The sequence below is a fragment of the Mytilus edulis genome, chromosome 3, assembly GCF_963676685.1.
Source record: "Mytilus edulis chromosome 3, xbMytEdul2.2, whole genome shotgun sequence".
Lineage (NCBI taxonomy): Eukaryota > Metazoa > Mollusca > Bivalvia > Mytilida > Mytilidae > Mytilus > Mytilus edulis.
Window position 1 is genome coordinate 43,984,143 of NC_092346.1, and position 14,357 is coordinate 43,998,499.

Sequence of the window (14,357 nt, forward strand, 5' to 3'; positions counted from 1 at the left end):
TTCACAATTAATTAACTATTTGGACCTCAACAAGAATGCAAAATAACTTTTATCTTGGAAATTTTCAGGTCATGGCATCCAGTAAACCTATTCCATGTGGACCTTGTACAGAAGGAAAAGTGAACACTAAATCTGATATCTGGTGTTACAACTGTGATGAAGGATTGTGCTCAACATGTTCTGGTCATCACAAAAGATCTAGATTGTCATGTGATCATAAAACCATTGATATTAAAAGTTATAACCCATCTGTCATAGCTATCAAAACAGAATGTGACAAACATGGTCAACAGCTTAACTTGTATTGCCCCAGTCATTTAATGCCTTGCTGTGATGAATGTATTTCCACTAGTCATTCAAAATGTACCGGAATAAAAAGTTTAGCTAGCGTTGTGGAGAAAACGAAGATTGAAAAATCTAAAGAATCCGTAGAGAAAGATATCATCTCCATCTTACATCTCTTAGGTAAAATTGTAAATAACAAATCACAAAACATTGAAAGAGAAGAACAAGAATATGAAAGCATAAAGAATTTCATTGTGAAAATACGCAATGAAATAGATAAACATTTAACCCATCTAGAGAAGAAGATATACCAAGAAGCAGAAATCATCTTGAATCAGGAAAAATCCAAGGCAGCAGATTTAATAGCTGAGATCGAAGCAAAACAGAAAAACTTAAAGAAAATGCAAAACCAATTACATACAGTCATACCACATGCCTCCAAACTGCAATCATTTCTAGGAGTACATCAGATTGAACAAAAAGTACATCAATGTCAACGTTACATAGATGATCTGGAAAATGACAACAGGGCAAAAGAATTTACCATCAAAATGGAGCAAAACAATGAAATAGAAAAGATGATAAAAAAGTTAGGATCCTTAGGAGAATTAAAGGTTGTTAAAACAGATATGGATTTGAATACAGAAACAAGTGTAAATAGGGAAGCACAAGTAAAATCACAGGAACAATCAAACATAAACAACATGACAATGAATATTGAGAAAACGATAGCTATCCACATGCATCCGGTGATTAGTGATATGATTTGTCTGATGGATGAAAGACTTATAATAGTGGAATGGTGTAAAGAGATAAAGCTTCTCTCTCCCGATGGCAAGCTTGAGAAACAGTTACATATACCTGGTAATGCCTTCAGTGTGACACAGATCAATCAGGACACTATTGCCATAACTTATCCTTTTGAGAGAGCTATTAAGATCTTCAATATGGAGAATGAAATAGTAACCAAAGTTATCACATTAGACAAAGCATGCTGGGGATTATCATCATCAGATAGTTATGCTCTGTGTGTAGGTTTGAGTAGTGATGAAATCCGTATTATAGACTTAGAAGGAAATACACTGAAGTCAATACAAGTTCAGTGTGAAACAAACCTAGATATCCTTGTTTACTGTAATGATAGAGTAATCTATAGTGACTGGGAGGGTAAAGCAGTATACTGTGTTGATGTATCAGGTAAACAGATCTGGCAATATACACAGGATTTATCAGGACCAAGTGGACTTTGTACAGATACTTATGGTAACATTATTGTAGCAGATAAAGGCTCTGAAAGAATAATAGTTATATCAAAAGATGGAAAGGATAGTAAAGTATTGCTAAGTGATGAACTGTATCCTAGTTGTATTTGTTTGAAACAGAATGAGACTTCAGGTTTTATTTGTGATGGCTTTAGCGTATACTTGACAAAATTCAATTTATCTTCTGGATAAAATAAACACTGAGGACAATGATGTCACCTGACTCTGATACATGTACTACAATAAGGAACTTGTTATTTATTTTTATTAAATTTTACACAGAATCAGTTAGCTTAGTTAAATCTGTCATCAGTTATTTGGGATCATATCCTATGTTAGACCTTTCCATTATTTGGAACATCTATACTTCTAAAATAATGAAGTCCAATTGGTTAGTCTGCATGATGTAAAATCCTTTAATCAAAGAACTCAATGTTAAATATATATAAATAATAAAGGACAATAGGGTGTTTTTCACATATGACCCTGGGTTCAAATTTCAGGGGGTTTTCAAATTATGGCAAGATAAAATGCTCCACAGTGCAAAGCTTGACAAAACCACAGAGGTGGAACCCTGAACAGTTGGGACAATTATAGACACAACATTCAAGCTTGATACAACTCTGAATTTGGATTGTGATTAAATAGTTGACACAGCAAATGTTTCTAACACAAAATGAATGTGGTCTAAGAATTTTTTAATTTTAAATTGGACATTTACCTTTTACGGTCCAATATCTCAAATCTAAATACATGGTTAGATTCAGCATATCAAAGAACCCCAAGAATTCGATTTTTGATGAAATCAAATAGGTTCAATTTTGGACCCTTTACACCTCAATGTGGACCAATTTGATAATGGGGCCCAAATATCAAAAATCTAAATACATGGTTAGATTCAGCATAACAAACAACTCCATATATTCATTTTTTGTTGAAATCAAACAAAGTTTAATTTTGGACCCCAATTTGGACCAAATTGAAAACTGGACCCATAATAAATAAAAGTGCTGGATAGCACCTGTGGAAAGTTTGCAATGGTAGATTGTGTAATATTTCAAATAGATTGTAAATGTGTAGATTGCGTGGTTGATTTGTTTTGTTGCCACATACAAAAATATATATGGTTAAGGGAGGGATCTTGACCATTTCCAAGTTCTCAAATAAAAGGGGGTGGGGCTGACCCAAAGGGACTCCCACTTTATTTCATTTGATTTGTTTTGTTGCCCCATACAAAAATATATAGGGTTTAGGATTGGGGATCTCAACCGTTTCCAAGTTCTCAAACATGAGGGGGTGGGGCTGACCCAAAAGGACTTCCAATTAATTACATTTGATTTGTTTTGTTGCCACATACAAAAATATATATGGTTTATGGGTGGGGATCTCAACTGTTTACAAGATCTCAAACAACAAGGGGGTGGGATGACCCTAGGGGACTCACCATTTAACTTTTTTGTATTATTGTACCGTATAAGAATATATATGGTTTAGGGGTGGGGACTTTGACTGTTTTTAAGTTCTCAAACATGAGGGGTTGGGTTGCGTGACCCCATGTACTCAATCTAAATTTAATTTGATTTATTTCATGGTCCTGTAATTATTACTGAAAACCATGTGTGTCCATCACTTACTGTTTTCAAGTTATAGTAATTTGAAAATAAAATAAAAAAATCCCATAGGTTTCTATAGTAATTTACACCCTTCTGTTGGCCTCTCAAAATACCCCTAAATAGACCCCAAGAAGAAAAATAATAAGAACTGAGCAAAAACTTTGTTTATGAGTCTTAATAGCAAGTAGTATAATTACGAAATTTGTTAAAGTCCGATTTTCTAATGCCAAATATGTTAAAGGCTGAGTTTATTATAGTCTGAGGTTGTTGTGGGCCGAGATTAGATGAGATACCATGATACTTTCAATACTCTCTGGCTTTTACTTATTGAATAAACATTTGTAAAAATCGTAGTCAGCGTCCAAAAATGTTCATTCATGAAATATTTTAAACACGGTATTAATTTTCTCTTCAACCTTTGAAACTGGGATTATAGTTCTCCCGTCTGGAGGCACACATATATGAATCTGACGCATGTCTGGAGAATACCGATAAAAGCATAATGTAGAAACTGCTGTCTCGTGTGTGTATTGATTTTACTTTCCTCAAAGCCCAGATCCGCATAGTATTGTTTGTTCATCATTTTCAAAATGAAGTTGAATTATTTGATTTATTGATAAAAATTCAGTATATTTTAATTCAAGCTGTATGCTATCAAAATAGGAAAGCTCAAAATTTCAAAAGCATCTTTCTATTACAAGTGTATTAGTTTTCAAACACCAGTACTACATTATCTAGAAGTAGGACACACTTCCTAAAGTAAGATAACCTGTCACTTCCGGTTAGAGGCCGATGCATTAAGAAAGTTTATTGCTATAGCAAGCTATAGCAAACTTTTCAAAAATCTAAGTACATGTTTAGATTCAGCATATCAAAGAACCCCAAGAATTCAATTTTTGTTGAAATCAAACTAAGTTTAATTTTGGACCCTTTGGACCCTAATGAAGACAAATTTGAAAAAAGGACCAAGCATTAAGAATCTAAATACACGGTTAGATTCTGCATATCAAAGAACCCCAATAATTAAATTTTTGATGAAATCAAACAAAGTTTAATTTTGGACACTTTTGGCTCTTAATTCCTAAACTGTTGGGACCCAAACTCCCAAAATCAATCCCAACCTTCCTTTTGTGGTCATAAACCTTGTGTTTAAATTTCATAGATTACTATTTGTTTCTACTAAAGTTATTGTGCGAAAAACAAATGTCTTCGGACGACGACGATGAAGACGACAACGACGACATACCAATATACGATTGCAAAAAATTATTTTTGTGGTATTTTAAAAAGTGTACCGGTAACATTGGTTGGTTTAATCAGAAGAATCTAGGTGACATATATTAAGATACCTCTAGTTGATGAAAAATGTGTAAGACAGATGAATGTGCACGAAAAATATTATGAAATTTCATATATTTGTATGAAATTTTATAGAACTTTTCAGCAAATATGAAACAGAAAATCAAAGTAATTGAAAATGTGCCATACGATATGGCATAGCCAGATGAATATGAAGCATGGTGCCATATATCAAGTAGCTATGGCTTATAGATGCTGAGAAAAATGTGACAGAAATATACTATGGGAAAAAACAGAGGTAACTTGTATACTGTTGATTCATTTATTTTCATGGGTACCAATTTTCAGGGATTTTGTGGCTTTGCCCAAGTCTAGATACACTATTATAGAAAATTTGTAATTTGGTGTACATTGGAATTCATAGTCCCCCAAGTTACCCTGAAAACCACAAAAATTGGTATCCAACAAATGATAATGACTCAAATTCATTCAAGGGTTCATACAAACCAGTATACCCCCTCATATGTAGTGTGGGTATACAAAAGTTTTACTTGAAACAAAAATAATTTGATTTCTTGAACTAAAGGGAACTTGTAACATTTAAAACAGAATAGAATTCATTTCCTACCTCTTCACTGACATGCTTGTGGGTATCTTCTTTACTTCCATCATCATCTTTACCATACATAGATTTCTTGTTGGAGAATGGAGAGGGATCCACTTTGTCAAACTGACATGCCCCATTCAGAGAATCAAGTGGGGTATTGTTATCAGAGTTCATTCCTTGTTCATCCAGTAAGGATATGATCTGTTTTGATAGTTTTAAACTTATTCTGAAATTGAATTGAATATGTTAAACTGACCACTATAAGTTTTACTTTTTGATATACAAAACTTAATTGTGTCTATTGAATGTAATTTTTTCTTTCATCTTTATATATTTTTTTAACTTTTGACTTTACCCCTTATAATAAATAGTTCATTAGATGACCTATCAATCAACAAATAATAAGATGATACAAATCTAAATTTGATTTTCAGCACTTTTCTCATGAATCTATCAAATATATAACCTACTGAGGTGAATTGAATCCATCTTCATTGTCATTGTCTCCACAGGCATAAGCAAATGGTTCTGGTTCATGGTTAGGATCCAGTAGAAAAGAACCTGTAAGTAAATTATCCAATTTCTATTATCTGTATACATCAGCAATTCTATCAGATCTCCTTATTGCTTTGCTTTTTAATGTTTGCCATAAGACATTCAGTAAATAACATTGCACCAATTCATTTTCACCTGACCGACAAAGTCTTTATCCAATGCAGCAAAATAAAAAATATTGCTTTAATCTGGAAAGCATTACAACCGAAAGAGTCTTGTATTACCCGGTACTAATTTTTCTTTTAAATGGTTAGTTCTATTCTCAATACCAGATAGACATAATCAGGTTTTGAAACTAAATTGCTTTGCTGGAATTCAGGTAGTTTAGGATGAAGTCAAAAAGGTCAGCTGTTTACTTGAGCAATATTGGTTTCAATACATAACAAATGTTTAAACAGTCGTGGGTAAAATTCAAATTGATTTGACCAGATTCATGAAAATAACTATACACCTGTATAAGTTTAACTACAAATTTATCACAAATGTAACACTGTGCAGCTTCTTTAAGTTGTTTTTTTCATTTGTGGTGCAAACTGCAGAGCCTTAGATAAACCTAAATGGCAGAAATAAAAAGCCATTATAAAATTCTCAACAGTACTTATTGATAATATGTGACATCTATGGTTTTTGTGAAAACCATTTTTAACATTAAAATGAGATTAAAGCAGATGAGTCAAGTGGGAATAAATAATCTTGATAATTTTGTCAACTTAATGATAACTTCTAGATAATGATTATGAAAACAAAAGACTTTACTGATAAACGAATTTAACACTGATAAAATGATGTTTGCATTTCATTAAAATTCATCATAAATCTATATTCATTGTATATTAAGCTAAAAATAAGGAAGTTTTGCCCATATCATACACATAATAAAGAGCTTAGCCATGAATTCTTCATATGCTAACACAGCCCACCCCACCCTCATATATTGAACATTTAATTCTCATAACCTAAAAGCAACAAAGCTGAAAATGATGAAAAAATAATAATAAGGAGAAGGATTTACAAATTAAAAGATAGATAGATAAAATCTCGAGTGATTAAGTGAGTGAGCTATTGTTCACCTATAATAAGTATGTGGATGGCAGGAAATGGGTGATCAGTTGGAAGTTTTTACAAGAGCACACAGGAAGGAATGTATCGCCTGCTGTATTTATGTTTAAAATCTGCATGACAAACCAAAATGAACCCACCCCACAAAAACTTAACATAAACTACTGAACCATGAAATGAAATCAAGGTCAGATGAAATCTACCAGTCAGACATGTACACCTTATAATACTAAATTTTAGAAGTTCCTGAGTAAATGCAACAGTGTCCAATAATAAGTGTATTCTAAATATTACTGCAAACAACAAATATCCGAAGCCTTACATAATGAAAAGTTTTCTGATTTGTTTGATGGACACACTACCGTATGTTACTGAAACTAATGAGTAGTATTTCACTTCATATTTGAAAGAAAATATAATGATCATTCCAACTTATTTGTAAAACCTACCATGAACTTCTTTACAAATAACATCCATCTGTAGAACTGACTGCTGGGATTTAATGGACGTTATAAATCTAAAATCACTCAGTTTTAATATCACCATTTCTTCTCGTAGATTTTTTTTCCACCATGGAAACCTGTCAACCTGTGATTGTGGCCTTAAATCAGGAATAGGAAACCTGGAAATATATTTTATAGGTGAAATACTAAAAGACAGTAAACAAATAATTGTATGGGATCCCCCTAACATGTTTAACCTTGCCATATTCTATATGTATGTATGTGTCTGTCCCAAGACAGGAGCCTGTGTTACATATTTGTTTTTCATTTTTTTTTTGTACATCAAAAAGCCTGTTAGTTTTCTTGTTTGAATTGTTTAACACTTTTCATTTCAGGGCCTTTTATAGCTGACTATGCCATATAGGCTTTGCTCATTGTTGAAGGTCATACAGTGACCTGTAGCTTTTAATTTCCTCTGTTATTTGGTCTCTTGGGAAGAGTTGTTTCATTGTCAATCTTACCACCTCTTCTTTTTTATATGATCATATGTAACACTATAATGAACTTTTCATGAGTACTAAGAGAATACTACATATTTAACTTACCTGATATAGAGTTTAACATTAGAACTATTAACTTTAATATCTGTTGTCATTTCTGATGAGTTAGCACCATCTTCTAAGGTCTGACTGAATGTGTCTGGGACCTGAAATGATAACATGAATATATATCTTGGTATAGGAGGTCAGACTTGAAATATTGCTTTACTTGACTGAACAATACTAAGAACAATACATGACCCATCACCACAAATGTGCTGAAAATGTCCGGCATATGTCGGACATCAGATATCATATCGGAGTGGAAAATGGTAAATAGTTTCAATGTTTATTAATGAGCTGCATGTACAACCCCTCTTATTGTCAACATATTCTGATTACTGTAGGTTTTTATATTGAACAAACCCGTGAATGGTACCACAGAATACTTCTTCAAAAAGGCGTACATAACTTTGGTATTATTGCATGACCAGACCTGGACCTTTTTAAAGATAACCTGGAACTTACCCCTGTGTACATGGGTATATTTCCTGTGTGACTGCATGACCTTGACCTTGGTGGTGGTGACAGCAGACTATTAACCCTGTCAATGATTGTGACATCAATCTCAGACTCACATGCACCAATAGTAACATTGACATCTGTTCTTGGGCTGATTTTTCTTGATCCCTGCAAAAAGTTAAATACAAGGTGAACACAACTTCAAGTTCACAAAAATATGAACAGGGAAACTAATACTACTGTTAGCACCTGTTATCTTCAAATTTCAATACCAACCAGGCATGTTTGGGAAAAAACCCATTTTTTTTTATAAATGATATATGATCAAATGAAAAAAACTATGTGTCTGTCCCAAGTTAGGAGCCTGTACTTAGTGGTTGTCATTAGTTCGTGTCTGTCATATTTGTTTTTTGTAAATTGTATTGTACAAATAAGGCTGTTAGTTTTCTGACTAAATGGTATAAGTTTTTTCTCATTGTTAAAGGCTTAAGGGTGACATATAATGTTTTTATTTTTGTCATTTGAATTTTTACATAGGGACTTAAATAGGTACACTTTATATATAAAAGTCATACAAAGTTTTTAAAAGAATAAAAAAATAGTCTATTATTTTTTTTTTGGATGTAACAAACACTTCACGGAATATGAAAATCAAAAGATCATGAAGTGTAAACCGAAAGACAAATGTAAAGGGAAAGGTCAGAAAAAGGTTCACTTTCTATTCCATATCTATATATAGATATGATGAATATATTATCCAACAGGGTATAATGTACACAATTAAAGTTTACTCAAGCAGTCCTTCCCTTTAATAAAATTATATGATACAAGTACAAATGCACTTAGAATAGAACTTATGTTTATGTTTACAATGTCCAATGAAAATAAATACTAATGTACATAGAATAGCATTTCCAGGAAGTTTATGTTTTTGTTTACAATATGCAACGAAAATTGGGAGAGACAATTACGTGAATCAAGGGAAATCAGATATCCCAAAAAGGTTATTAAGTATAAAGTTATTACTGTGACTTGACAACAAGAGGATTGTGGTTTTCTAAAGCAGTTATTTAATATTTCTGTCCCGTTAGGTTTGATCAAACAAATTGCAAGTCAAGTCACAAAATCAACATATTGTAATTTCACATTTTGATTGAGTTATTGATTGGTATTTAATGCCACTTTCAACACTGTTGTGCTATTTCATGCAGACAATTTTTATCAGTTGGGGAAGCCAGAGTGCCCGAATTAAGTAAACAAACAGACTGGCAGTACCGTGACCTATAGTTGTTAATGTCTGTGTCATTTTGGTCTCTTGTGGACAGATGTCTCATTGGCAATCATACCACATCTTCTTTTTTATATGAAGGTTGATTTTCTCACAATGTATAATAGATTGTATATTTTAAAATGAGTTACAGTCAGAGCAATTTGACACATAATAAAGAAGACCTATCAATGGTTTTCTTATTGTGTTTTTGGGAGGTTATCCCATTGCATAATTGTAATATTAGGATTAAAAGATGAATTTGTATATTATGTGCTAAAATGACAAAACTAAAGCTAATATAGTTTCATAGTAATGGATTTTGATTGGATAAAATTTTTGATATACTTGTAAGGATTTTGAGGCTACATCAGGGCAGACTTTGGTCTTTTGTACAAGGAATTATATAAACCTTGAATAATTTTGAATTCTGGAAAATTGATCAAAAAAGTATGATGAAAACTAACCCAACTAAATAGATTTAGGCCTTTTATAGCTTGATGTTCGGTAGTTGCCATATGAGCAATGGTTGAAGTGTTGAAGACCGTACTTTGACCTATAATGGTTTACTTTCACAAATTGTGAAATGAATGGAGAGTTATTTCATTATGAACTAACTAACCCCCTGTTTTTGAATTTTATGAAATTAAAAAAATTTGAATTTGAATTCTGTAAAATTGATTCGAAAAATATGATGAAAACTAACTCAACTAAATAGAGTTAGACATGCAAGCATAGATAAGGTTAATCTAACATTCACTGAAATTTCCTTATGAACTTACTAACCCTCTTTGGCAATGTATGCATGGCTAACCCTCATAATTTGGGTTAGTTTTCATCATAAATCTCTTATTAATTTTTCAGACTACAAAATTATTCCAGATTCAAATAATTCCTTATATTTTTAACTTTTGCCCCCAAAAAACACACACAAGTTTCTCTACAGTTTTCCATAAAAATGAAGGAGGTTTCACGAAGATCTAGTGAATTAACACTGTGAACCCAAGAGAGACCAGTAATCGAAATAAATTCAAAATGTTCCAAAATAAAAAGAATGACTACCTCTTTGTAAAAAGTTGAGTATATGATCAGAGGCGGATTTAGGGGGAGGGGGGGGGGGGCACCTTTTTCAGAAAAATTTTGGTTGGTTATATAGGGAATCACTGAAGCCTGACCGAATTGGGCACCCCCCTTAGGCAGTCAGTGGGCCCCCTCCTAGATCCGCCACTGATGATGTTTTTTAAGGACAGAAAATGTGCTAAAATCCACATTTAAGGATGTTCGCTTGTCATGTTTTGGAATTTCTGTCAGATTTCGGAATCCTCTTGTTTTATCCATATGAATGCCTTAAAATAATTTGCCCATTAACCCCCATTTTTCTTTTATAAATCTTTTACATATATAATTATAAGTTATCTGTAGAAATCTTATAAAATCTTTGTTATTTTTATTTAATAGTTTTTGAGACCTTAAACTTGTAAATGATAAAGCTATGAAAAATCAAGAGAGAACATTTTCCCGCCAAAATTTCAATGGCTTACATCTCGAAAACATGCACACAGACCTATATATTTTTTTCGCTCATTTGGGAATTCCCTATCAATCTACAATAATGATATGAAAAGCTTGTTATTTTGAAACTGAGAAGCGAACTTCCTTAAAGATTTTTGCCTTTTTTTTAAAACATTTAAAAAAACCTTTTATTTATTTTACAACCAAACCTTAGGCTAAAACAGCATATGTCTAATGTGATATGTATATAATGTTTCAATGAGGTGATTTAACTTCATAAAATTGATAAAAATTTTATGCTGAAAATTTCAAAGTTGCCCTTTCAGTGATTTTGTATCTAAATGTTGATTCACCAATATTTTTGTGACATATTTATCTCAATAACACTGTTCCTGGTATGACTATTCCCTTTTTAATATAGAAATAAGGAGATGTAGTATGATATTGCCTATGCAACAACTATTCACCAGAGTTCAAATGATGTATACAACTTTAAGCTAAGTCAGGGCACAGACTTCATTAATGAGCAAAACTCATGCCCTGTAATTGCAGTCAGCTATGAAACCCCAGAATGAAAAACATGAAATAATTCAAATTTGCAATCAATCTTTGGTTAACTGTAAATTCAGAAATTAATTGTGATTTTTTTAATATCGTGAAAACTGCGAAAGGGTTATAATTGCATTTTTAAACTTGCATTTCGATTTTTTTTTAAATTTAATTAAACAGGATATTTCTCAATATGGCAAAAATTAAAATTGCATTTTAGTCTAGAGTGACAGAATCACAATAAAAAATGCACACAATCATTTCTGAATCTGCAAACAATTCCAAACTTTAAATGCTTCCTTGTCCCTTTCTCCTGCATATATTTATGAACTGTTTATTTCACTATTTCACATGGGTTTGACTTATTTTTTTACTGTGTCTTTGATAAATGAAACCCCCAAAGCATTTTTACTGTGCATATGTTCATGTCTACACATTTATAATGACTAACAATTTACCTTTGTTTGTTCTATGTAGTTTATGGTGGCTTTAATACATGGGGCACTACCATGCATACTGCTGTACATGTGTGTACATTTATACTGACTGTAAGTTTACCTTTGTTTGTTCCATGTAGTTTATGGTGGCTTTAATACATGGGGCACTACCATGCATACTGCTGTACATGTGTGTACATTTATACTGACTGTAAGTTTACCTTTGTTTGTTTCATGTAGTTTATGGTGGCTTTAATACATGGAGCACTACCATGCATACTGCTGTACATGTGTGTACATTTATACTGACTGTAAGTTTACCTTTGTTTGTTCCGTGTAGTTTATGGTGGCTTTAATACATGGAGCACTACCATGCATACTGCTGTACATGTGTGTACATTTATACTGACTGTAAGTTTACCTTTGTTTGTTCCATGTAGTTTATGGTGGCTTTAATACATGGAGCACTACCATGCATACTGCTGTACATGTGTGTACATTTATACTGACTGTAAGTTTACCTTTGTTTGTTCCATGTAGTTTATGGTGGCTTTAATACATGGAGCACTACCATGCATACTGCTGTACATGTGTGTACATTTATACTGACTGTAAGTTTACCTTTGTTTGTTCCATGTAGTTTATGGTGGCTTTAATACATGGGGCACTACCATGCATACTGCTGTACATGTGTGTACATTTATACTGACTGCAAGTTTACCTTTGTTTGTTCCATGTAGTTTATGGTGGCTTTAATACATGGGGCACTACCATGCATACTGCTGTACATGTGTGTACATTTATACTGACTGTAAGTTTACCTTTGTTTGTTCCATGTAGTTTATGGTGGCTTTAATACATGGGGCACTACCATGCATACTGCTGTACATGTGTGTACATTTATACTGACTGTAAGTTTACCTTTGTTTGTTCCATGTAGTTTATGGTGGCTTTAATACATGGAGCACTACCATGCATACTGCTGTACATGTGTGTACATTTATACTGACTGTAAGATTACCTTTGTTTGTTCTATGTAGTTTATGGTGGCTTTAATACATGGAGCACTACCATGCATACTGCTGTACATGTGTGTACATTTATACTGACTGTAAGTTTACCTTTGTTTGTTCCATATAGTTTATGGTGGCTTTAATACACGGGGCACTACCATGCATACTGCTGTACATGTGTGTGGTGTGTTGTTCAGCATCTTTATTGAACACAAGTAACTGAAAAAGAAATTTATATATTATATTGGGTAACTTCTACTGATAGATAACAAAGTGAAGAAAACAGAAATATATCAAAACCTTAACAGACAGACACTATAATTAACAATGTATATCACCTGTAAACAAACCTCAATAATCAGCCCTTCGTCTCTCTTTTGCTAACTTTGTAGTAAGCATTATTCAATATCTCCAACTCTCTGCATATAACACCAGTACAATTTTTACAAACTTTGCTATATATTATATCAAAAATAGTTGGCATATAAAAGCAGACTTAGATTTCACACTATTCATTCTGCTTGCATTTAAACATTTTTATTTTAATGACCACTAATTAAGTCATTTTATTAATGAACTTATATATTTTTACCTGGTGTCTTAGAATAATTCTATATTAGCTCTTTATAGCTGATGTTATTTTTATTTCTGAAAACCAGAGATTGTAATGAGTTAAGCTCCATGAACTTGTGAATTTTCCATATTTTCTTTATTGTTCTTCAATTTCCCCTGTTCATACAAGTATTAGACTAGTTTAGTCATAATATAATAAACAAAAACAAAAACAAATTGTATTTTGTTGTGGTAAACAATTTTCTATACATAAACTTAATCAATTTCCTGTAACTTTTCTTTTTCTTGATATTTATTTCTAAAATAGGTCAAAACTTTAACTGATTTTGGTGACAAAACACTATAATATAAATTAATTCAGTTCGCTGTTTCAAATAAATTCAAAAGTCTTTTAAACAATAGAACTATTTGAAACAGACGCTGCTGACATTTATGTGTTATCATATCCCTAGCTAATATGATATGCCAACCTTTCAGCCACTCTAATTTTTGGTTTATTTTTGGAGGGATTCACAATAAGAAATTAGGTACATGTATTTTCATTCCCTCATGATTAAGCTTATTTTAGTATTTCAATAGACAGTACTCCTTCAAATAAAAGACCAGAAAGTTTTTAATCCAGAAAATGTAGATCCATTGTTATTTGCTTCATGTCCAGTGGCAAATATTTCATGTATGTTCAGGATAAGAAGAAAACAATAAATACAAATAGCAGATACTGTAACAGGAGCAACTGGGATGAAGGGTGGCAAATTTGGACTGCCAATGGAAAGGTGGACAGGAGCCTACATTTTACTTAACAGGCTCCCTACAGACATAGTG

At 32.4% G+C, this 14,357-nt stretch overlaps 1 protein-coding gene across 2 annotated transcripts in view; it reads right to left on the reverse strand.

Annotated features, from left to right (window-relative positions):
• The window catches only part of LOC139514271 (autophagy-related protein 2 homolog B-like), an 87,180-nt gene that overhangs the window by 20,867 nt on the left and 51,956 nt on the right, over positions 1–14,357 (reverse strand). For both annotated transcript variants that reach the window (XM_071303277.1, XM_071303276.1), the window contains exons 13-18: positions 13,071–13,181; positions 8,191–8,352; positions 7,729–7,829; positions 7,130–7,302; positions 5,537–5,627; positions 5,088–5,292 (exon numbers count right to left, since the gene is read on the reverse strand). In XM_071303277.1, coding sequence (XP_071159378.1) covers positions 5,088–5,292; positions 5,537–5,627; positions 7,130–7,302; positions 7,729–7,829; positions 8,191–8,352; positions 13,071–13,181 — 843 coding nt within the window. The remainder of the gene's footprint in view (positions 1–5,087; positions 5,293–5,536; positions 5,628–7,129; positions 7,303–7,728; positions 7,830–8,190; positions 8,353–13,070; positions 13,182–14,357) is intronic.